This window comes from Silurus meridionalis, chromosome 8, assembly GCF_014805685.1.
Source record: "Silurus meridionalis isolate SWU-2019-XX chromosome 8, ASM1480568v1, whole genome shotgun sequence".
Taxonomy (NCBI): Eukaryota; Metazoa; Chordata; class Actinopteri; order Siluriformes; family Siluridae; genus Silurus; species Silurus meridionalis.
Window position 1 is genome coordinate 7,752,857 of NC_060891.1, and position 26,649 is coordinate 7,779,505.

A 26,649-nucleotide genomic window follows, 5' to 3' on the forward strand; every position below is an offset into this window, starting at 1 on the left:
GAAATTTAAACCTTTAACGCAACACACATTTACTCACGACTAAGCACTTGTTTTATGCGCCGTCACAAATCAAGCACCAAAATCCACCATAATGTACACATCCGCTAATTAAAAACCATGTGTGGAAACATAGCAAAAGATTTGATTGTTGTCCTAATGATTTACGTAATTGAAAAGACCATTATTACTTTAAAACAATTACAAGAATATTTTGTTTTCATGCTATATGTTAAATATGGTTTCACCGACATACATTTGTATAAAGCGTCCATATTGGTCCATGCCCATGTTGATTAAAGTATTAAACACTTAAAATGTACTAATTTATACTTTCCACTTTATTTCCCAGATGAAGTCCTTTGTTGTGTTGTCTGTATTTTTGGCCTTTCTGCACTGTTAAATTACACATTTGGAATGTACAATTTGATTGGGATCAATTTCTCTGTAAATTGGCAGTCAGAATGTTTCTGTTGTCTTGAATGAATTCTGTTTCTATCGTCACAAGCTTCATTATCAATAAAGATTAGTGGGCCCAAACTAGGACACTACTTAATGCTTGACGGATTCCTCCTTTTTTATCATGATCAGATCCTTCCTTTGTAAATATTTTGGCCTTTCCATTAGTTTGTTAGAGGTTATTCTCATTTTCATCTGTATTTCCTTTTGAATTCCACTCTGGCTTTCTGATTCTTATTGCTGATGAGTTGTTTGCATCTTGATCTCATCTCTCAAGATTTTTTTTCAACATACTACATCTACTGTACCAAAGGGTGTTACCTTCACCCCTTTTCTCTGTAGGTTGTTCTCAAGGGTCAGGGCCAGCAAGGCCTTCTCTGCTGGCCTAAACACTATCAGAAGCACTGACCTACATTTACAACCTAAATTCTAATATTTGTTCTATGAAATTGTATTAATTTACTCCCAACAGTTTATTTTCTTCATTTTGTAGCGTTTCTCTTGGATGCACTGCTTCCAGTACTTGTATGCGGATGTTAGATTTTTTGTCCAATCAGATTTCATCCTCTATTTGCTGCCTTGTCAATCTAATCTGCCCAGGGCCTGCAAAGTCTGTTCTGCTGTCGATTTTTACCATTGTCTCCTTAAGAAATAGCTCTGTTTCTTTAACCAATCAGATTTCATATTCTCCTCACAGGGCCAGCTAGCTGGCCCAGAATAGCATCAGAATTTTTGATTAGTTGATCAGAGGGAAACTGGTACAGCCAAGTTCGACTGGCAAAACCTGTGTAGCACGCTGCACACATTAATCAATCTAAGTTAGACTTTTTTATGCCTACGGAGGTAGAGAAATTGATTAGGTTTCGGACATACTTAAAAATACATTTTCAAGGAAAGCTAGACATCATGAGGAGGTCGGCCAACCCTAAAGCCTGAGAAAGGGTTTGTTCTCCACTTCCAGACCAGTAAATACGAGCGGTACCACTGGATTTCAGCCTCTGAGGAGCGGTGCAAATTATGAGTATGCATCTCTGGTGAGTATTTTAATTGCTCCAGATGATGTAGGTGCACATGGGGGGTTGTAGTGTAGAGGTTTGGAGTCTTAACTGTGTTTCTTGCTTTAGTAAAATGGTATTTACCCTCCATATGTGAAATGCCTCTCTCTCTCTGTAATGCCACGCGTTGTTATATTGCGTTTTTGTACAGTATTGGTGGTTTCTATAATTGCGAGGTGATAGGGTATTAAGGGGTATTATGAGGTGGATTAAGTCGGGTAAGTCCCCACTGAAGGCCCAGGTACCAAATGCACGGCCCGCCACTGGTGACACGTCATTAATCTGTGACATGTTCCGGCGTTCTCTTGCTAATGGTAGCTAACAGCAAACAAAAACAATCTGTAGAGTAAATTTTTTTTAATGACACACCTTGATAATAAAAGCATACAATCACTCATTTTCCCTCAATATCTCAATAGATTTCTCTTCTTGCTGTACTGTACACCTGACTCGTTTCAACATTTTCCCTGAGGTGGTTTGAAGTTGTCATGCTAAATGTGTCATCAGGTTTGGCTCTTTGATTGTTTCTTGGTTTAGCGGTCTTAGTAGGAGAAGTCGCACTGCAGGAATGAGTCTGAAATTTTCTGACACTGCCATAAAAACATGAGTAACGGGCTCAGGAATAATGGCAGCTAGGGCATTTATGGCTCTATAAACTTAAAAACTAAAATAGTTAAAGATAAAAAAATAAATAAAACAGATTTCATCACTTTCGATGCAAAACATGGTACAGATATATCAACAATTCAACTGTAAAATACAGACATAGCAACATTTTTTGGACACTTCCATTAAAGAAAGAAAACCCACAAATGTCGCCGAAATTTTTAATGCTATTTAAAAGTTATTTCAGTTATATAGTACATTTTTGGTCTTTTTTTCTTTAATGGAAGGTGTGGGAGAGCGTATAAATGCGGGAAGAAGGAACGCCACAACAGGTCAGGTGTAAAGGCTTCACAGCCACTTTTATTTTAGATTTTCGTGTCTGTTTGTTTTGGTGTCTCAGGCAGTACGTCTTCTGGCTCACGCGCGTACACACACCACCCGTCTCACACACACTCTCTCCTTCTTAAATGTGTAAAATTTATGTATAAAAATATATACGATAGAGGAATTCCATAAATTGGAAAGATATCTGTCACAACAGACACAAGATAGTTTAACAATAATCAATCTCCTATTAACTATAACCAAATATTCATTAGAGATAAAATACTTAAGTTTAAAAACCAGTCAATATGATAGTTAGTTATTTATGAGCACAGTTAAGATGGGATATTCATTGGTATTTAGATGTAAAGAGACAGTAAAGACTGGCATTCATTAAAGTGAATAGTTCCACAGATCCAAAATTAGATTGCATTTCAATTTATTACTTAACCATGATGTTCATTTTCAGACTTCAAAATCTTGATTTGACCTTCTCTGTGCAGGCTCCATAAAAGAAATCTCCCTCAACCATCTTCATTCTCACACTGCCAAAAGTCCTTAGTGCTATCAAGGGGATGCCTAATAGACTGTGAATCCATTAGTGCTTAGGATTATCAGGTTTAATTAAAGTGATGGCGCCTTTGTTTCAAGTTTTCACCTTTTTGCATTACCACTTGTGCATGCGTTCTTATTAAGCAGTGGGGCAGCTGCACTCCTCATGCTAAGCGCTAACCATTCCTATTGCTCAGTACATGCACATGGCTGGTGGAGGAAGAGAACTGTTAAAGGCGGTTTTTGTTTAGATTAGATTTTTTGGTGTCATCTTATGTTCTTGACATTTCGATACATACACAAATATTTTGACCTCACTACTAAATTAAGCACATCTCGACTGATACTGACATCACAAAATTCATTATAAAGAACGGGTTCAATGGGTCTTTATGTACACCTGTCACAATTTCAGACTGTATTCATGTTTATTCATGTTTATTTGGAAACATATAATAATGGACAAACATGAATTATATATTTGTTATTGCATATAAAGATACATCAAAGATGCATTATATTGTTCCATAGCTTCTTTAACAGCAGGTCAAGTAGTAATAATACTAAAAACCTGAATCATTTACCATAATTTAGTAGCTCAACACTTTTTTCAGCACTGCTATCCATACCTGGCATAAATTTAAACCATATTATTTTTTGAAGCTCAAACTATAATGACAATGGAACTGTGCTGAAGGAGCCTTTTCATTCATTCCCATAAAGGAGAGTCATATTCTTCCATTAAGCATTGTGCAAAGCCTGAATAGGCTGTGTTTCATACCGTCAGCTTTGAAAGATGTAGGCATTAAAGCAAATTATATATTCACGTCACCAGAGATAGTAGCTGTGAATTGGTGATATTAGCTTATATGGTCATCTTAGCAACATTGGTCTTTTTGCGTGAGCAGGAGAGTGGTCCATACAGTTGCTTGGCAACTGATTATGATTGCCTGTGAAGTACTCATCTGATTGCCATTATGATGACGAGAGCCATGTGCAGCAAGGTCATGCACTCACACACACACACACACACACACACACACACACACACACACACAAACAGACACACACTCACACACACACACACACACACACACACACACACACACACACACCACGACAAAAGAAGAGTACTGTACAGAGGCCATTGTGGCGCAGCTGTTTTGGAGATCACTGAAAGAACTGCCTTCATTAGCATTGACAGATGTGATACCATGTTTTTGTGTGTGTTGGGTGTATATTTGCATGCACAGACAGCTTGTCCATCTTGTAGGGTCATGAATTCTTCCTTGGCTCCTTTGATCCTCTGAGATCCTTTTGAGATTATCAAGAAATCTCTCTTTGAGCTTACAAAATGGTTTAGTGTGATCTGTTCTTTCACATGGCCTGTATAATACAAAATATTTGAGAGAATTGTTTTTCATTCAAGAGAACATCTGAGTATTATTTGTCTTTGCTAACTCAGCAAAACCAAGTACTGAGAGAAGCAGGGAGGGCCTACAAACAGAACATTTTTAATTGCTTTTGGTAATAAAGTAAACATTGCATATTGCAGTAGCTGAAATATTCAACAATATGCAGCGTTTTTTCTCAGTGTTAATGTGCTTTGCTGAAAGGTTACCTTATTTCCATGGTTGTAAAGGCAAGACCTGTAAAACACAATTATCTCTTTACAAGAAACGTACCAATACTTTACAAACCATGACACAGATCTCCATTTTTTTTTAGCTCACAAAAGGCACACATTAAAAATAGATCAGCCAATTGCTTAAAAAAAATTCTGTGCCTTTGTGCAAAAATTGCAATAAAATTTTTTAAACTGACAAGAAATGCCTATCAATTATCCTTATGCGTTTAGGTTTTAATCTGAATTCTACTTGTTTAAGAACAATTATGCAGATAATATCTTGCATAGTCACTGATATAGAATAAAGTTGGACAACTTTTCTTCCATGCCTAGCAGCTAATTTTAGTGTTCATTATGTTTACGATTGTTATACCACATACTGTGCAGAGGAGTTCAATAAAGAACATCGTCAGTGAAATATCGGAATTACTGTCAATTTTAGTCATGCCACCTGCTAAGCTTTTCATGTAATTTTAATGATCTGCCATAGCACCTCAAAGCCCAGTAGAACCTGTGTGGTGCTTGAGCGTGAGCTCACTGTGCCAAGGGTTAGTTAGTGGGCATGCTGGTGCTGAGGAGGAGAACTGCAAAACACTCACTAATAACGTGTGAACATACAGCTATTAAGGTGACAATGAGAATCTTAACAAGCCTAAAAGAGTGCTTTAATTAGATACAGTGTGTCGTCATGCCTTAAATGAGAGAACAATCTTCATCCAAGTTGTCCCCGTCAGTATTAAAGACATGCTAATGTATGCAAGCAATGTCTTTCTGTGGAGTTCAGAAATGGCACCTGTAGAGATGAGCGACCCAAGAACAATGATCAAGGTTGTTTGTGTAAATGTACTGGTATTATTTTAGTTTATTTACAGTGCAGTTTGTATGCCAAACCTGTGATAATAGGAAACAGTATTTAACCAAACATAGCTAAAGCTAATGCAAGATTACTGATTTTGTGCAGGTATATACATAAATACGTAAAAAAATGGAAGTGCATAATGTATCACAATGCAATAAAAATAATTTATTCTATTGCAGTTCTTAGAATCAGGTAAATATAACTTCAGATGAACAACACATAACATGAACAACATAAGACAGACATTGAGCCATATAACCCATATAACCAAAATGGCATGATCCTCGTTTCATAACACCTCTGCAAAGATTCGACTGTGAGATATGTAGTCGAATCAGGCTCCTTCTATTGAATCTTTGAATCTTTGAAACGTTTAAACTACTTGGGGTCACCCCTAATATATTTTTTAAATAATACAATATAGTAATATAATATTGCTGTTTATCAATTTAATGTATTCTATATTATAAAAAAAAATAGAATAAATCGAATTAATTCAATACAGTTTTCTATTATAATGATTACATTTGATTAATGAGCAGAAATTGAATTAATTGAATAAATGGAAAAATGTAACTAAATAGTTTAGATTTGTTAGACCTTGTTTAGGTCTAACACAAATCTAAATATTTAAATATCAAAAGTTTAGTTCTATAGATATGAAAAATATGTTCTATTAACTGTTCTATGTATTCAACAAACAAATAATATACTTATATAAAATATAAAAAATATACTTTAACAAATTCTTTCCACCCTTCACTCATTCACTCCCTCGATATGTGGAATTGTCAGGATTTTCCCCTTTTAAGATAAATTCTTAAAGCTAAACATAAAATGCTAAAGAATCCATGTAAAGTTAGTCTCCATGTTACTATCATTTGGATTAAAAGATTTTTATCTTTATGACCAAACGGGAAATAATATATAAGATGCTGCCACGATGTACGCATCTCCGCCTGACACTCACAAATCTGTGCTTGTCCACACACCTCATACATATATGTTAGGGGTGTAATGGTACATGTATTCATACCGAACTGTTTCAGTACAGGGCTTTTGGTTCGGGTGAACATGTGTACCGAATGCAATCCTTTTTATGTGTGTGTATATATATATATATATATATATATATATATATATATATATATATATATATATATATATATATATATATATATATATATATATATGTGTGTGTGTGTGTGTGTGTGTGTGTGTGTGTGTGTGTGTGTGTGTGTGTGTGTGTGTGTGTGTGTGTGTGTGTGTGTGTGGTCTTGATTGAAAATCCTTGTTTCTTCTTTACTTGTATTACTTTGCACTCTTGCAAATGAGTCTAAGGTTTATTGTCTATTGTTTATATACTGTATTAATTCTGTCAATATTATTGTAGCGGTTGACTGTCAGATGTAAGTCACTTGGGTCAAAGGCATGTCTCAACAAATAATGTAGAACATGAATAATATGCCATACTACATAATGAGCAATGATGAATCAAATCTGCTTTAATCTGTAAAAATATATCCATAGTTTTTGAACATCAAATGTCTTGAGTATTGGGGAGAGCTTGGGGATGATCTGTTTGCCCTTTCTGTTAGGCCTTGAATGTGGCCCCATGCCTGCCATTGGCAAAACGTTTAGGCTTTTTCGGCCTTGTCGACACAGAGGGAGGGAGAAAAACAAAAGCACAATGCTCCAACAGTATTGACCAGTTGTCACAGCACAGCTAGCACCCGCTAGCCTGCAGACTCAACATGGCTAGCCATGGCTATGATTGGTTGATGGTTTGTGTGTGTTCCATGGCTTGATCGCTATGGGGACCTGGTGTGTTAGTCTCACTGAGAGAAAAGACAGACTGTTTGTGTTGTTCACAGGTAGAGAGTGAAAAACTTTACAGAGAAATACACTAGCCAACTAATAGTTGTTAATACATACCTCTGCAGTAATGCATGGTCAGATACTCAGACTACAGAAACAGAAATGAAAGTACATGTTTGTCTTTTTAGCACATGGAATGTAAAACCATATAGGAATCACTTTCAATAGTCCATCCATTTTAGACCTAAAGACACTGAACAGTTATTCAGTTGTTTCTTGGGAAGCTGTGTTGATACTGGTAAAACACTGGAAAAAACTTGTCTTGTCAGAGCACGAAACAAACTAATTACACCCATACAAAATCCCATGTTTTAATCTATGGCCTTAATAGTGAAGTAAATGGTAAACTGTATAGATAGACTAAAGAAAATAAAGAGAAAGTAATGTTCTTGATTCAAGGCATATGCTGGATACAAAGATGTTTGAATATGATCAGATATGCACATCAACCAAGCACTACTCTAAACATTTTATTTTATATGAGTCTGGTCATTATAGATTCTTAACTGAACAGTCACCCAAATGTCTTAAACCACAGGAATTGATGATGCTTCCCAATTATTTATAGAGTTAGATGAATATGGTAGAGGGGCCACAGATAGAAATATAGCTGTTGTAATGTGAAATGTACCATTTTGAGTCAAACTAATTCTACACTTGAGACAGTAATAAAACATTTTGTTTATAGACAGCATTTTCTGAAATCATCTGAAAATGATTAGATTAATAAGCATGTATTCACCCATTCACTAATTTATTAGAAACTAATTTATTCTAAATAACTAAAATATCTGAATAACAACCATGCCTGAACTAAAATGATGAGTGATCTATGGTAGTACAGCAACACTAAACACAGTGTAAAAAGGCTTTTGCAATGAGAATGAGGCCTCCTCCTCCTTCTTCTTCATATTCTTCTTCTTCTTTCACCTGTACCCTTCAGGGGTCGTCACAGCAGATCATCTGTCTCCATACTGCTCTGTCCTCTACATCTGTCTCCTTCAAACCAACTACCTGCATGTTTTCCCTCACCACATCCATAAACGTCCTCCTTTGCCTTCCTCTTTTCCTGCTTCCTGGTGGCAAAAAGAGAATTAGGCCTGCAATTATTAAAATAGAAAAAAATCCTGAATGCCAGTTGTGAAATTGAATACACGTGAATTTTTGCAGAGATGTAAGTATGTAGGTAGCATTTATGATTTTTAATCATATGATCTTTTTGCTATGATGAAAAGCTAAGAACACCCAACACCTGAAAACTATACATTTCTGATTTCTCACATAAAGCAGCCATCAAACCAGGCACAAATAACAATTGAAAAAAAAAGCCAATTTACTTGTGTTGAAAGGATGTTAGGCATGGTTCTGCCTCTGGGAGCTGTTACTTTTGCTTTGCAGTAACTTTGTCCAAGTGAACATAAAACTGTACATTTATGAGCCTTAATTTAGTGAGCCAAAAGAAAACTCATTTCTGTGTTGATAGACAGATAAATGCAATAATTTACAGTTCATTTATATATCCTATTTGGACAGATAAGTTTGTATGTTTGATGTTTTATGTATTGCATACTCTGCATTTTTGTTATATATTAGTAAGCTTGTACACACTGCAAATATTAATATTAAATGAATTATTGAAAGTGGAATATATGATTTCATGCTGTTTGCATTCATTTCGGCTTGTTCAGAGTAATGATGAGACATTATATGTAAATTACTGATTTAGAACATTTTAGCTAGACACGGTTTTTTTTCTTAACAATTCAGTGTTCTTGTGTCATTATTGTAAATCATTTAATTTCCTTATTTGAAATTGCAACCAAATTGGGAACAGCTAATAATCCTTAGATTAGTTTTAACCATTTTTTATTATAAAAACTAGGTTTGCTATAAAGCATACTGAATCCTTACTGTGGGCAGGTTATTAGACCATGCTCCATAAAATTGTTTCTTTTATCTCAATGATCTGTACCTTTACTTTATCTAATTAAAGCCCCACTGCTCACCACGAAGATTTCACACCTATGTCATTCTAGAGCCATGTGTATCAGATCAGTGTGCATCAGATTAGTGTGTAGCTGGACATGATTTCCTGTAGGTCTAAGTGTCTTAGCACCTGAAGAAACACAGCAGTGCTGCTGGAGGCTTTGCACATCCTATCATTGCACACTACTCTATGCATCTAACAATGACCAGAGTTTTTCTCCTTCATTTATATTTAATATCAGCTTGCCATGCCAGAGCTGTACTGATAATAAATCAGTGCATGACACATATGGAATAGATGTTCCTGTATATATAATAAACACAATTTTATTTGTTATGCCAACCATCAGTTTACAGTTATTTATTTGTATTTTTTACAAGAATTGCAGTTGTTGTAAGATGATTGTTTATACTTTCAAAATTATCATGACGATTTGATGACCTGGAAATGAAAAATGTAGGTCTGTTTTGGCCCAGATCCTTTGTCTGGGTAACATCAGCATAAGTCTGGCTAGCACTTCATGTTTTGTTCATCTGCAGGTAATACATGACGTGTGACATGCCACAGATTTCTTTCTCAGATTACGAGCTGTGGGTTGTATGTATACACAGATCAGCTAAAACATTAATACCACTGACAGGTGGAGTTAATAACATTTATTATAGAAGCAGGAAGAACTGGACAGATATACAGATTTGTGAGATTAATTTTACACACCAGAGTTAGTGTGACATAATTGTTAAAGAGGGTCTTTAAAATGGTGATCTAGAAGGGAGTCCTTTGTATGTAGTAGTTAGTAGCAAAAAAGGAAAACCTTCTATTTAACTGACTTATACCAGCTATGCATAACCACCTGGTGTTAGAAAAGATTTATATTTATGTTTTCTTCTCAATAATTAATAATAAAATCATTTTGACAGTTAGCTCACACAGTTAAACAACTTAAATATAATTGTATTTTATGGGTAGGTGCTTTATGACTATGTCTATTTTTAAGAGCACTATCCAAAAAAACTTAATTGAGTTGAAAATTCATAAGCATAAATTGCAAATGTAGATGATGTTCATTTGTTCACATATACAACATACAATTGAACAAAGATGTTGGCTATTGATTAGACAAAAATATAACACAGAGGACATCATACAATTAAAAGAAATGTAATGTTTATTTTGGTAAATTATGATAACATTGTAAGTTTCTTTCGTGGACAGAAATGAGACAAAAATAATTACTATTAATAAGGGAAATTTATCTAAATACTGTCTTCACTGCTCCTTATGAAATTTCATATTGTAATTTGAAAAAAATCTAACCTAAAAATCTAACATTTGCTTTGTTTTTAAAGTTATTTCTTGAAAGATTTATACAATTTTCATGATCACTTATTACAGATGAAAGTAAATGGACATGAAGACCCAGGAGTGGATACGAGCATGCTGATTTTGAGAAAATAGATTTTGAAAATAGGTGTATAAAATGTACATTGTGGTATATTGAGAAAATGTTGCTAAGTATATATAAGTCTGCACATGGAAAATGTCTGGGGTGGGTTAAGAGAGGCTAGGCAGTCGAAGTAGAATGGATGATTCACCCTTCCCAGCTGCATTCAGAGTGTGCTTTGCTCTCACTCTCTTTCCCTCTGTCTATATCTGCTTCTCTCTCTGGCCCGCCTCTGCATTGGCCCACCTGCCTGTTTCAGCCTTGCTCCACCTTGACAGCCAGCTTCAACAACCTACTGTTTAAAGGGAAGACAACGTCCAAATTGATGTCCCTCGCTTACAGTCCTACTCTGTCATCCACAAAAACAGCAGAAGAAAATGAAAGGGAGGAAGAGGGTTGAAAATGACAGCCCTGAAGATGCAGCATTCATTGAAACACTGTGAAACACCCTAAGAGGCCATAACATGGACTTATAGAATATTCCTGAGCTTAGAGCTAGGCATCTCCCAAGGGGTTAATGATGAGGATTGGTGGGTGTCGCTCTGACTTTGATGGCTTGGTACATGCACATCCATTTGTCTCCAATAAATGAATAGTGCTCAATCAGGAAAGAGCCTTGGGCTTTTGCTACCATGACAACCAGTGCTGCTACAGTGAGGCTGCTGTCATGGCGACCTCAGAATGTTCACTCTCCTCAGTGTGTCTTACTGTACCAAACTCATTAGAATGAGCAAAATGAAAAATATAAACCCACACATGCCCTCACTGATCTGCAGTCTGGATTTAATCATATAAAACTGCATTAATAGATCACCCGTAACACATCAGCACCAATAGTATAGGATCTGTGTTTTGTATTGACTGAATCTGTTTTCTTGCCTTGACACCATGTATTGTACACTTTAATGCTGTTAACCACAGCTTCTGCACAGGTGACACCAGAATGCTATAGTACGTAAACACAGGGCACTACAGCACATTTCTAACAACTACAATATACCTTAAGAATGTGGCTTAAGAATGATAAGTTACTGTCTGAAATATTTGTCAGTTGATCACTATATATTATTATATACTGTATATATTTTTTTGTTTATAGTACAGCATAGGTCAACTTTGGATAGCAGGTTTTGTATATAATGCATTGTTAAAAGGTTGATCACTTAATTGAACCCAGTGAAAAAATTTACCACCATTCATGCACCTTTTGTAGAAAATGACATGTACAGCTGATACGTTACATTTTATTGTCTTATGTGTTAGCAGTATTTTTTTAAACTGAGTCAAAATAATCATTGGCACGAGTTGCATAAATGTCCTGCAGATTAATTATTGTGCAAATACCAGTTTCCTTGGTTTTCAGTATGTAAATAGAGACAATAATTGGCCCAGTAGGAGTTTCCTTTGTGAATGGTGCAGCTTTGAACAGGCGCTCCATGCCGTGCGGCTGTAACTCAGCCCAGCAGTGATCAATAGAGAACGAGGCTAGCAGGTCGTTTCCTCAGCAGCCTACATGGGTCAGTCAATATGTTGCTCTCTTCTTTGACATTGAATTGATTGCGAGACTGTTGTTTGTAAAACTGTTTAGGAAATGTAGAAAAAAAAAAAAGAAAGAAATAAAGAAGCTAAAGGTGGGGCTATGTGTTTTGTGTATGAAAGTTAGATATTTTTTGGTTTGTAGAAATACTTTGGAATACTTTATAGTATGGTTATATAATAATTTTAGCTGAAGCTGTGAGAGTGGAAACTGCATGTATGAATACAAAACAGCAGCAGATTCTTCATATATTATGACATATAACAGAACCATGCATACCTTACTCTAGTTTTGACACTATTTTGCTACTATACTATAAATGCAGGGGTTATTGGTAGATTTTGTTAATAAAGCAATTGACAACTTTGTTGTAACATAGAGAGAATATGAAATAAAAAATGTGACAAAAAGGTATGGAAAAAATTTGGGATAACATTAATTAACCTACTTAAACTTGTAGTTTCCAGAGTGTGGCTTCTATGGGATGTATGACAAGATCCTACTTTTTCGTCATGACCCAACTTCTGACAATATCCTGCAGCTGGTCAAGTGTGCCGCTGACATCATGGAGGGAGATCTGGTGGAGGTAGTGCTCTCAGGTAAGATTAAGTATTCAGTTTTTTAGAGTTCATTTTTAACAGCATTGAAGACATTTCAATATGTTCCAAAGAGTTGCTCAGGTCTTTTTATTGACATAAGAATCAAACTGAATGTTGAAGAAATTAAGATATGATTTACTTATATTTTAGCTTTGCTGTTGAAGTTTGACATTTGTCTATCTAACAGTATTGGAGTTGCTTACAAACACATGTACCAAAAACAAAATCACAGAATATACTTTGACCATTTTTGCAAGTTGTCAGTCATTGAGGTTCCATGCGACAACACTAGACTCATTTAGTTATTTTTGTCACCCCTTCTTTTTGGTGTGTGAAAAAACTTGAGGATAATCCAAGTTTGGTTGCTGCATGCAGTGTGAAGCCGGAGCTCTGTCACCCAGGAGGGGGAAGCTCTGGAGGTATCACGTTTGACACTGCTAAAGTGTTTCTACAAATGCTTGGAAGGCCTTTTTTCTCTCTTTACCTACTTCTGCTCTCCTTTGGGCTATGACAGGCAATTGAATAGATATAGTCTGATGTAAGGAGATAAAGAAGGCCTGACACCTCACCCCTTCCCCCAGCTTGTTTATGTCTGTTTATGTGTGTTTGTGTGTGTGTGTGTGTGTGTGTGTGTGTGTGTGTGTGTGTGTATGGGTTTGATGGTTTGGAAAGAAAATCATGTGATTAACATGACCAGATGCACACAATGTCAAAGACAAGGCTTTGGGATTGTTGAGTGATGCTACTCAACAGCACAGTGAGCAGGTAATCTTGCTGTAAAATAACAGGTACAACAGCAGTTATTAATTATGACTTCCTCTTGAGAGGGCTAAGTCAGCCTGAATCATTAATAATGATTGTCTTGTCACACTTCCTCAGAGGGTATAATTTTTCAAACAAGCAGTGTAAAAGTTGCATCAGGTTAAACTTAAAATGGTAACGGATTTCCAGTCATATACTTTTGCACTGATACAGGAATGTGCTCAGTGTACAATTGCATTAAATAAAGATAAATTGTTAATTATTTTATTATATGTTTGACATTACTAAACAGTATGTTTATTTCATACATCACAAAATTTTCTGGCATTACTAATCTGTACCAATTAGGTATAAAGGCATTTTGCAGCAAATGCCAAATCCCACATTAAATAATGTAATTCTATTTGACATATGTTTTGTTGCATTGCTAGATTAGCATTTTATGCTACCTGGATTGAAGATAATGACATTTGTCAGTATCGTGTAAATAAAAATTATATATAATCCATACAATGTCACCATTAAAGGAAACAATCTGCCATCTTTCCCCTCTTTCGTGAATTTCATTTTCAGTGTATCACTAATTATCCTAATTGTTAAACAGTGAGAGATTTTTCGTCTATCCTTCAAACATATCAAACAATATTTTTCTCACTCTTGAATATGCCAGTATTAATTTTCTCCCAAGCCACTTTATTCAATGAAACCTAAATTCAATAAAAGTACAGTTTCAACAAATATATATTTTTCTCATAAGAAATTATCTTTATCATTTTTTATTGACATTGACAGAACAAGAAGAATGAAGAGAAAACATTTTAAATCATAGCCTGTATCTAAATCACAGATTGGGTGAAAATGCTTTTTGCTCTAGTGAATTTGTCAATACACATCTGCTCCATGCATATGATAACCCTTAATAAATCTCTCAACGTGATTAATACATGCAGCCTGCAATGAAAATATCAGCTCTTGAATAATAAATAGTCTCAAATTTAATTCATCGTGAAAAACTTGTGAACTCATCAAAAATTACAATACACAAGTTCAACTCAATGTCATGTCAAAAGCACAAAACCATACAGAAAAAGAAATTAAGAAAGGCTGGGAATGACTTTGAAACTTTGAAACAGAGGGAAAAACAGTAGTTCACTGCTCCATTAACAATTAAAGGGAACTGTATGTCTTCTCAGGCATCATAAACTAGACCAAGAATAAAATACACTTTATTTTTATGCAAAATATTTAAACTACTATTACATATAATGATTATCTTGAAAATATTTAGAAAAAATTTACATGTTAATATGGGCACACACAGACACACATACACAAGTCTTTACTTACCTTAACTCAGCAGCACAGGGTGGATTTTTTGTGCCACCCTCATTTCCCTGAAGCATTTAATGACAGTTTACAGGTATTTCAAACTTGCAAACATATCTTGGCCTTTAAACAAAAGGCAAAACAATAATTTGAATGAATTGAGGCAATTTAGCCAGAGAATGGCTAATCAGAATGTATTCTACTTGAGCATGCTGCGGGGAAGCCATGTTGGAGAGGAAGCTAAGGGCACATGCTCCAACAAGCAGTCCTCCCGCTGGGTTTCCCACTCGGTTGCTATTGGTTCGCCGACATGCAGCCAACAAGAGCCAATCAAAACACTCCACCCGTCTCTTTCATAGCATCATTTGAGAATATAAATATTATACATATCTTTATAGGTTATTGTATGTGAATGTTTTATGTCTGACTTCAGCAATATAGAAATGGAAATTTATGTTCAGCATAATAAAAGAGTTACAAAGAGAACTTCAATTCAATTTATTTTTATTTGTATAGTGGTACAATTGTACAATTTATTATATATATTTGTATAACAATGGACATTGTCTCAAAGCAGCTTTACACAGATAATGTGGTAAGAAAGAACTTGCAATACTTAGGCCACAATATTTTTTATCCTTTCTATTATTTGAATTATTTCACCAGTAGAAAGTCAACAATCATCTTGTACTTTGCTAAAAGGTACTGTTTGTATTGTAAGTTGCATACATGCAGAATGTTGAAAGAGAGAAATTTTCCATCTCAATTTCAGCAGTCTATTATTAAAAGATTGCCTGAAGCATTTTCAGAAGGGAAGTCAGTGCCATGGAGCTTTGAATTGGCTTCTCTGCGATCTTTCACAGCATTCAGATGGCTTAAATCAAACCCTTAATTAATTTGTTGCTGACCATCAGCCCCTCTTGGGGAGCCACTAATCTCCAGCCCATTAACCCTGACAGACACACTCTCTGCTCATGTAAGGAGAAGAGGGCCAGCCTGCCGAGAAAGGACCGTGCCAGTCCACCCTCTGACACAACGGCTTTGGCCAGGACTCTAGTCCATCTGCACCTCCGGAGGCACACCTCCCCAGAGGGAAGCCCCGGGAGAGGAGACACTATCGAATAAAAATATCTCCCTCTGCACCATTTGTTTGCCTTTTTTCTTTTGAAAACTTATGACATGTTGATTCATAATGGCAGGGATTTTGAGAGCTAAATTCCCCCATGAAGTTCAAAGTCCAAATGATGTGATAGGCAAGTAGTGAAAGAAAGAAGTCTTTGCAGTTTATTACAGTGACAGTGAGGGTTTTTGTGAATTTAAAATGATTAATATTTATCAAACTTTTTGTAACATTATATACATTTGATAAAAAAATCTACAAATAAATGCACAATTAATGTGGATCTAATCTTTTTTTGTCTAAATATTGTTTAATCTTCATATAATATGTAACAAATATCTTTTTTGAACAAATTAAAGCTTCAGCTACAGTAGAGGACTTCCAGATCAGACCTCACACTTTGTTCGTCCACTCATACCGGGCTCCTGCCTTCTGTGACCACTGTGGAGAGATGTTATGGGGTCTGGTCAGGCAGGGACTGAAGTGTGAAGGTAATCATATCTCCACAAGGCATATAGACATTTTTTTTTAGAAGAAGGGCAGATTATATGTGTTCAATCTATTCAAGAGACCAAAAGTAATTAGACAAACTAAAATAATCTTAAATTGTCAAATTAAATAGTCTTTAATGATTATTTGCTAATCTTTTGTTTGGTTGATTAGGTTGGTTAATGATTAACTGTTTTGTTAAACTGTTTTGTACTGCTTTTGCCAGGATATAGTTATTAGTTTAGATTTCCTGTGCTTATATCTTCTAAATATTTTTTCATTGTCTATATTTAATTATATTTAATTCCTTAAATCTCTGCAGTTATTGCAGGAGTCTCACACATGCATTTGCTATAAAAAAAATATTCTTGTTTTCTTCTCACTCTTAAGTTTGTATAGTTTGTCTCTTGCTATCACTAAATATTTAGTTTATTTTTCTGCAGGTGAAAAAAATTTGATTCTTGGCTCCTGGCCATAGCTAATTATGTTAACACAGACTGCTGCCACCGTCAGGTGAAAGAAACAATTGCAATGTGTTGGCCAATAGTACTGGACTTTAGACAACCATTTTGTATAATCTACATATATCTTTATAAATGTATATACAAATCTAATGTGCATTTTTTTTCTTCATTTAAAGAGTTGTGCAATTTTCCTTTTATTTTTTATGTTATCTTGTAACAAATGTTGTAAAATTGTATAAGATGCGCACATAACGGTTTCTACAAAAACAAATATAACTTAATCAAGGACTGCTATTAGAGCTGAAGCCTAATAAAAACATCCTGACTAATTTGTAATTTGAAATAACATTAGTTGGGTCTTATTTTTTTTAACAACATTAGTAATAAATACAAAAATTATCAATACAGAATTAAACCTGTTTTAACAAATTACATGCACAACTTTTTTGTAATGTTTCACAAGGAAATATATAGTCAGCCCATTTATGTGTTCTCTTTATTATCATTGTATTTTCGATAAAAGGTTGTGGGCTGAATTACCACAAGCGCTGTGCTTTCAAGATTCCAAACAATTGCAGTGGTATTCGAAAACGCCGGCTGTCAAATGTGTCCCTGACCGGCCTGACCACCACTCGTTCAATTTCTGCTGAACCTTCCCCCAGCCCCTCTGATGAAGCTTTACTAGTACGTTGCACACTTTAGTCTATATTAACACTGTTTATTGTTGTCATGTTTAGTATCACAAGTGATTTGATCTTTGATGAGTTCAAGAGGTAAAAAAAAAATAAGATGAATAAGCAAAATAAATTGTACAATGATGTTTTTCTCTAGTATTTACAATGCCTTTTTCCTAAAGCATATTGGTTTGAATTAGTATTATAATATTAAAGTGCATAAACATGTTTAATATTAAATGGAATTTCTATTAGGCTTTTAGTTTGCTGCAATTAAAAAATCAAGGCTTTTCTTTATTTATATTAAATGATTTAGAATATTCAATACTTGGGTAAAGAAAATTGCAGAAAATTATACCTCATTGAGGTTATTTGGAAAACTCCACTAAATTAAAGTTATATTTGAGTAAAAGTTGGCAGTTTTAGCATTCTTGCCTTGACTTGAAATTGAAAAAAGGTTATGTAGCTCACATCAGCCTGATCTTTTACTTCATTCTATTTAAATAGTTCATGTGAAAGTGTAAGAAGAGAATTTGAGACTATTGACCTACCTTGTGCAAAGAAGAATGGCTGTTCAAGTTTGTATAGATTTGACCAGATGTTATAAAAAAAAGTTTAACATTAAAGTTAATAAACACTATTGATAGGATTGATATAAAAACTAATTAATAATGGAAAGTTTGTGCGGTGTGAAGTGTGAATATAAATCTTTTAAAAGAATTGTACAATTGTCTTTCATTGATCCCAAGTCTATTTGTTTAAACTTAACATGAGGTTTAAATAGCTTAAAATATTTTGGTGTTTAATAATAACAATAACAATTTTGTGTAATTTTTTTTCCAGTCTCCTCTCAGTCCCAGCATTGAGGTAAGTTCTGAAACGAATCTTTCACTAATATTATCTAAAAACAGCCCCATACTTTCAAGGGTTATTCTTTTATACATACATCTTTTGTCTCATGTTTTCTTTATATAAAGGTGAATATCGGCTTCCCTTCCCATTCTGTGATGTGATAGAATATAATGCCTTCAGAGGATCTAAAGTAGTTATGAAGTAACTGTCTCAACCATCACTGATAACTGTTTAATCAAATGAAACAATATATGAAGTTATAGAAGATGATCATTTTTAAAAAAATATTTTAGTACAGCTCTGTTGAATTCTTAAATCTGAGAAGGGGTTAAAAGTTTAGGAGTGAAATTTTTATATAAACTCTGATTTTTTGGAATCAGACTCCAGTGACTTCTTGACATGGGGAAGTCTTCTGGACTGAAGGCTTTGCAGTTTCGAAAAAAAATCTTATTTACTTCAAGAGAAAGAAGAAAGAAGACATTGATTAGGGATTTTTTAAATAAAAATATTAGTCTTACTTATTGCTTATTGCTTATAAGCAGTAACAGATATTGAATTGCTTCACAATTATTGAGGTTAAATTAAAAACCTTATAGTTTGCAAATTACCACTGTATTAGTGGAATAAAACACTTTACTATTGGCTGTTATTGGAAATTAATCATTGCTATGCTTTACAGACAGATATCCTATAACAGCATATTCTGCTGTGCTTTATTTTTTTCTTAAAGGTGTTCTTTCATTTGATTGCAACCATCATATGGCAGGCTTCAAATCCCCCATTCCCAAAGGTTGAGACATTTTATCCTGACACTAGAAATGCTGTGATACACACTTGAGTTTGTTTAAAGGAAACTGTTAATCAACTGTTGACTGCAAAAAAGCAACATCTGCTGACTGTGCCCAATTTACCTCACAGATCACATATTAGAGCACTGATCACTTAGCCTGTTTCTTGAGATATACTTTCCTATATTTAGAATTTAATTCTATCCCTGATCCAACACATCTGCACAGTCTACTTGATTAGCCAGATCGTCTCTGTTGGATTAGAGATTTCACGGCAATGAGGCAAAAATGAAAAGTTATTTTTTGTAGTTTTAAATGTTTTGTTGTTGTACAACCTGGAAGTATTTCTGAAGGGGAATACTTAATGACTGTCATTGTGCATTGTACATGAAAATTGTATGTACATGTGCATTTCTGTTCATTGTAGTATTTCAGTAATCCTCAGACCAGAAATGCAAAAGAAAATAAATATAACAAAAATGATTCTCTGATATTTACTTGTTAATTCTATTTGAAATAAAGTGCAAGATTATCCTTATTATAAATGTAACAATTATTTCAGTATTAAATGCAATAATATAAAAACTCTTTATGTGAGTACTGCAAGTTTTTTTTTTTCATTAAAAAGTTAAATCATTATCATATCTTGTCATTTACTTCAGTGCTATATATATATATATACATTATTTAACTGACCAGTAAAACAGATTTATAATTTAAATAACTTTGTAATAAATAGTGTATATATATATATATATATATATATATATATATATATATATATATATATATATATTGTGTTGAAAATGAAAAGCCACCAGTAAATAGGCAAAAATGTAAATTTTAATAACGAGTCTAACAATTTACGAAGTTTAAATAAAGATTTATTTTACTAGTTTGCTAGTCTGGAGATCTGAGTAAACATTGAGATCAGCTGGCTTAAGTTTGGACGTGTAGATGGCTGTTTGCTTATGTTTTGTTGATCTTACTTAGGTCATTCACTTTTTTAGCCATGACAGTTTTGTGTATGTGAAAGCATGAATGCCGTGCACCAGAATAAACTAGAGCTGTCAGACAAATCAGCAGAGATGCTGTTAGCAGCCAAAAAAGCTGAGGAAAATCATAATAAACAGCTCCCTAGTAAACTACTAAATTAACTAGATGTATATATGGTTGTTGTATAGTTTTTTTTTTAAAGCATTTGATCCTATAGCATCAGTAAAGAATAGTAAAAATATTAACTGTTAACATTCAGTATTAGTTGTTTAAAAAAAAAAAAATTATCACCTGTATGTTGCATGTGTTAGTATTAAGAGTTTAAATTGTTTAAAATGTAAGTTTTAACAGCTTTAAGTTATTTAAGATTAATACTTATTGTAAGATCATCTTAGTGACATTAGGTTACTTAAATCCACCATCCAAATGTACAACACAAAGATAAGAAAGATATTGATCTCTTGCTTTCTTTAGAGTGTAGTGTGCAGTTGATTTGGCACACCTGCGTGATGTCAGGCCTATTCTCAACAGGTGGTAAGACATCTGCACCACTGCCAATCAGTGGCACATTAAAAACAGCTTGGTGCTGGAAACTTGTTGTTCTGAGTTTAATGCAAATTTACCGCCCGTCCTTCTCAACCTGTTTTTCTTGACTAATATTCTTGTTTGCTTCTTCAAGAATGCAGTCTCGTGCATACAACTTGAGGTGACAGCTGTCTAAAATGTGTGTGTGTGTGTGTGTGTGTGTGTGTGTGTGTGTGTGTGTGTGTGTGTGAGGAAACATTTGAAAAAGGAGCATTTTTATGTCGAAAGTACAGCTTGTGCACAGCTAACTCACCAGTGTTAAATGAACACCTAGAGTGCTAAACTGGTCTTCAGTGTACGCTCTGGGTGTAATTTCACACAGGCAACTTTGCTGTGTTCATGCAAAAAAAAAAAAATGCATGTGCGATTAACACTTCGATCCAAAATGAATTAACCTGGCAGTATGCTTGCTGATCTCTCCCACTGAAAGTGAGTACAGCTAACATGAGAACTTGCAGTACATGCTACTTTCTGCAAAATGATTTTCTGCACTGCCTCTATTCTGCGTCTCTGCAGCAGAAGGACATATTCAGTGGAAGAGGGCGCTCCAACTCACAGTCATATATTGGGCGCCCGATAGAGCTGGACAAGATCTTGCTGTCCAAAGTCAAGGTGCCTCACACGTTTGTCATCCACTCCTACACGCGCCCCACTGTCTGCCAGCATTGTAAGAAGCTGCTCAAGGGCCTGTTCCGCCAGGGCCTGCAGTGCAAAGGTATGCGCTCACACTTGACTTGTGTAAACCTGAGCCATGCTGGGGGAATCAAACTGTTGTTTGCTCACTTTGTCTGCATCCTCAAAGGTCTCAGTATGATTCATTGCCGGTGAGCTGCATTTGCCAGTTGGGTTTACAAGCCAAACACTAGTTAGTGTATACATGCTGCACTCTATTTTTCGGATATTGTAAATATTTAAGTGCTTAAATTTAAAGGATTGTAAATGAATGATATGTAATGAAACAAAATGACTACAATATTTACATAAAATTCTTATATTCAAGTAGTACTTTATGCATTTGTAATGTATGCATGCACAAATTAATTCAGTAAGTTTATTCAAATAATATATTATAAAATAATAAATTTGAGAGAATTCTATTAGAATTATTTAATTATCTATTAATAATTATTAATTTTATTATTCTTTAATTATATATATAAAAAGATTTGGTGACCACATAAGTAACTATGCTGCTTTGATAAAGGCATAGTGGGCGTCAGGCAGTAAAGAGTGCTGTCAGATAGCTGATAGAAACAGCTTTAATGTGCTTTGGCAATGTGCAAGGTCTCAGCCTGTCAACCAATAGCACAACACACGCTCATCTTAGAGTGCCAGGTCTCTCTCTCTCTCTCTCTCTCTCTCTCTCTCTCTCTCTCTCTCTCTCTCTCTTTCTCTCTCTCACGTTGCCATGATTTTCTCATCTCCTTTTCCCCCTCACACTGTTACAGATTGCAAATTCAACTGCCACAAACGATGTGCACCTAAAGTGCCTAACAACTGTCTTGGAGAGGTGTCAAGGAATGGAGGCAAGTATAAGTTTAGAGTCTCTACATGTTCCTTAATGTCACAATCAACATCGTTGTTTTTTCACACCAAATACAAAAATATTTATCTTACTTTAGAGTTAAAATGCTGCCTTGCTCTATTTACAATAAGTTCTTTTTAAAACAGAAAATTTGGTAAAAAGAAACATTTTTGCACAATGCACAGACACATTAAGTCTCTAATAGTCACAAAACAATACACAACTAAATGCAAACAAATTCAGTTGAAAATTATTAAAATAATATAAGAATATACAATAAAGGATGTCAGCTTATTTTACAAACATAATGTAATTCCTATATACACAAATCTTTTGTTTCTGTATTTTTAATTGTAATAGAAATAGGTAACAAGATACAAAAATCTAATTTGTGATCTTTTTACAGCATTTGATATTCAACAGATATAAAATGTCAGATCTTTTTTATAGTTGCAGGTAAATTACCTAAAATTAAGTTGTTAGGATTTCTGTAACGATGCAATTTAAACATTTTATTTAACATTTATGAAACAAGTCTATAAAAGGTGTCAGGTGTTAATAACATTATTTTTTATTATTTTATTATCTCCTCTCTTCTCTTCTCTTCTCTTCTCTTCTCTTCTCTTCTCTTCTCTTCTCTTCTCTTCTCTTCTCTTCACTCCTGTCTTTTTCTGATTCTAGACCTGTTGAGTCCTGGAGCTGAGTTGGATATGTTAATGGCAGAAGGCTGTGATGACCATGATAGTGACAGAAACAGTCCCATCATAGATGACATAGATGAATCCCTGGTTGCAGATTCTTCAGTTCTTTTGGATGTAGGCCACTGTGAACTTGGAGATTTCCATGATCCAGATCATGATGAGCCTAATAGAATTATCAGGTAATCTCATCCATAGCATAAACATACTCTAACAATACATTAAACATTATAGTTTCTTCATTGCCTCTTCTTAACACCACATAAATAAATTTAATGCAAACTGTTGGGATTAGTGGCAGGAACATTAGGTCAAGCTGAGTTCACCAAGTAAGATCACAAAGCACGGACATTCTTTTTGTCAATGTGTTTTAAAGTCCATGCACCAGCAACAACATCCCTCTAATGCGAGTGGTCCAATCAGTAAAGCACATCAAGAGGAAAAACAGCAATGTCCTGAAGGAGGGATGGCTTGTGCACTTCACCAGCAAGGACACATTGGTGAGAAATCTGGTCCTTAGTGCCTTTAAGTAGTAAGCTCTTAGATATTCACAAATAGAAGAGGTTGTTACTACTATTGTATATGATTAATACATTAAATAAATATTTGTATTTATAGTTAAGAACAGTTTTCTAGTTATGTCTCGACTATGCTTGAAAATGTGGTGATAAAAATGATTTGACTCTACAGTAGTGAAACCCTTGCCATTTCACTGTTTATATTTACACCAGCGTAAGAGGCATTATTGGCGATTGGATAGCAAGTGCATTACACTGTTCCAGAATGATACAGGGAGCAAATACTATAAGGTGAGTACAATATTTTCTTATGCTTAGTGAGTCCGGTTGGTGAATTGTTGGTTGGTGCTGTAATTTAGTTTTTCCTATATGAAGTGCTGTATTGATGTTGAAAAAGTTTTTTTAAAGGATGCATGCCTATAATATAAACTAGCTTTTTATTATATAGTTTGTACAAAATAATACAGACTAAACTGTGACATGTAAAAACTTTGATTTGATAAATATAAGTATAAAAACTTTTTACAATTTTGTACATTACAAAGGTCAACAGTTTCATCTTTGTGCAACTAACAAGGCTAACATAGACAATACATAATGTACTATGTACAAGCAGCTATAAATGTTTAGCTTGGTTAAGTACAGATGCTGGAAATTGACATTTCAGTGACATGGTTGCCCATTGCAACTTACAAATGATGATAGCAAAGCAAAAAGCAAGTTTGCTAAGATTATTTCTTTTATTATCTACCAGTGGTGTTTTATAGCTAGTTAATAAACCAGGATCATGTGGAGACACATTATAATCCATAAATATCTTATTTCTACAGACAAATAAAAAGTAATTAGATGATCTTGATGCACTTGAAGGTAATATGAACACGAAAGTTGACACTTGGAAGGCAATTTGTTTGAGCATTAAAGAGAAGGAATGAGAGCTGGAATGGCTAATGCACTAGATCACTGTGTCAAGAAAGTTTTTTTAAAGGTCATATCAGACATTTATTACAAAATAAGTCACTTTATTAATGACAAAGATTAATGTGCGAGTAATTCAGTGTAGATGCTTTTCTGTATATTCAATGTGATATTTCATATTACAGTATTTCACAATGTCTCTTCTCCAGTCTCTGGTTCAATGTTTCATTTTGTTCTACAGGAAATCCCCTTATCTGAGGTTCTGTCACTGGAGCCTGCTCAGAACTTCAGCTTGCTTCCCGAAGGTGCCAACCCTCACTGCTTTGAGATTGCCACCGCCACTCTAGTGTATTATGTAGGAGAAAACCTGTCTCAGGAAGACTATTCTTTGTTCCATGGCAGTGTACTGATCAGTGGAACCGGTCAGGATGTGGCTCACATGTGGCAAACGGCCATCCAGCATGCCCTCATGCCTGTTATTTCGAAGGGCACAGCTCACAGCAGCCGACACAACTACCACAGTATGATCATTACTCTGAAATGCATTTGGACTTAATATATTACAAAACCTTTTTATTTCATTTCAACTCATTTAAATTTTAAGAATCCTGCTGTGCGAATGGGAATTGTATATAATACATTTCAGATAATGTATTGCACTATGCTGTTAATAACACACAATTAGCTCCACAATTATATCTTTACAAGGGCCTATTGTACTCTTGAGTTTATTCTATGTGCATGGAGAATTGGGTCTAAACTTAAGATCAAGTATGACGTATAATGTGTTTGTAGTGGCCTTAACTAAATAATTAAATAATGGGTCAGTGGAATGCCACATTAATGTAATTTTCACTGAACAAAGGGAGCAAGAAATGTTTGGCCTGGTTTTGAAAGTTGGTGAACAAAACATGGTGGACAATGTAGAACAGCTTATAAATGATGTTGGCAAACTTACAAAGATCACTTTAATTGGACCTGAATAAGTATTTTCTTCTTTATTAATGGTGTTTAAATGCTAGTTATAAAAACAATGATTCTGATTAGACATATTACATTCCATAAATGTCTTAAGTCATTTTCTCATTTGACTATTAAAAGGGATTGAGCAATATTTTTTGAAGATGAAATTCAATAGGGAAAAAAATTGAGATTCATTTGCAAAAACATAATAAATTGATAGATTGATTTTACACTTCTAGTTAAAAATGAAAAATTATTTACAGTGCCAATTTAAATAAATAAAGGTAGAGGAATAAGGCAGCATTTACTGTAAATATGTATTAAAGTGTTATTTTAAAAATAACACATGCCTGGATGTAAAACTTATGGATAATAATTGCATTTGTTTTCATTATCAACAGAAGACGTCTCCATCAGCATTTCTGTGTCCAACTGTCAGATTCAGGAGAATGTGGTATTAATGATTTTTTTATTAGTTTTGTATTCCATACTCATCATGAACATAAACAGTACAATAATATAAACTTCAGGATTGTTCTAATGAATAAGGTTATAAATTACAGAACAGCAAAGGACAGTATGTGTCATATAGCTATATGCATCATTTATGCATAAAGGAATAACCTGAGTTATCAGTCCTCCAATGCAGATATAATTTATGCTGCAAAATATGAAAAGGGTTGAATGAATGTCATGTTTTAAAACGCTCTCTCTCTGTGAACTGTATTTCTATGTGCTGGAGTAAACTGTTGGCTTGCCAATAGCTGTAGCCTTGAGTTTCAGTGCAATATAAACACTCACTACCTTTGCTGAAATTTATTTTGATCATCCATGTGGCCGTGGGATTGCCATGGTTACCCATGCTTTTCTAGCAGAGTTTCAGTCTAATGCAAGTCAAATTTACTTTTAATTCAAAAACTGTAACTGGGAAAAGTTTACAAACCAGTTTAGACATAGCAAGGAATAAACCATTTGTTCAGAATGGGAATTGTATATAATACATTTCAGATAATGTATTGCACTATGCTGTTAATAACACACAATTAG

At 34.5% G+C, this 26,649-nt stretch overlaps 1 protein-coding gene across 1 annotated transcript in view; it reads left to right on the top strand.

The window, feature by feature from the left end:
* Nucleotides 1-26,649, top strand: part of prkd1 (protein kinase D1) — a 43,793-nt gene that overhangs the window by 5,497 nt on the left and 11,647 nt on the right. The window contains exons 2-12 of the mRNA XM_046856306.1: nt 12,786-12,924; nt 16,492-16,623; nt 17,609-17,769; nt 18,603-18,626; nt 21,497-21,695; nt 22,429-22,506; nt 23,187-23,385; nt 23,580-23,703; nt 23,935-24,012; nt 24,881-25,160; nt 26,004-26,056. Of these exons, the coding sequence (XP_046712262.1) occupies nt 12,786-12,924; nt 16,492-16,623; nt 17,609-17,769; nt 18,603-18,626; nt 21,497-21,695; nt 22,429-22,506; nt 23,187-23,385; nt 23,580-23,703; nt 23,935-24,012; nt 24,881-25,160; nt 26,004-26,056 (1,467 nt within the window). The remainder of the gene's footprint in view (nt 1-12,785; nt 12,925-16,491; nt 16,624-17,608; nt 17,770-18,602; nt 18,627-21,496; nt 21,696-22,428; nt 22,507-23,186; nt 23,386-23,579; nt 23,704-23,934; nt 24,013-24,880; nt 25,161-26,003; nt 26,057-26,649) is intronic.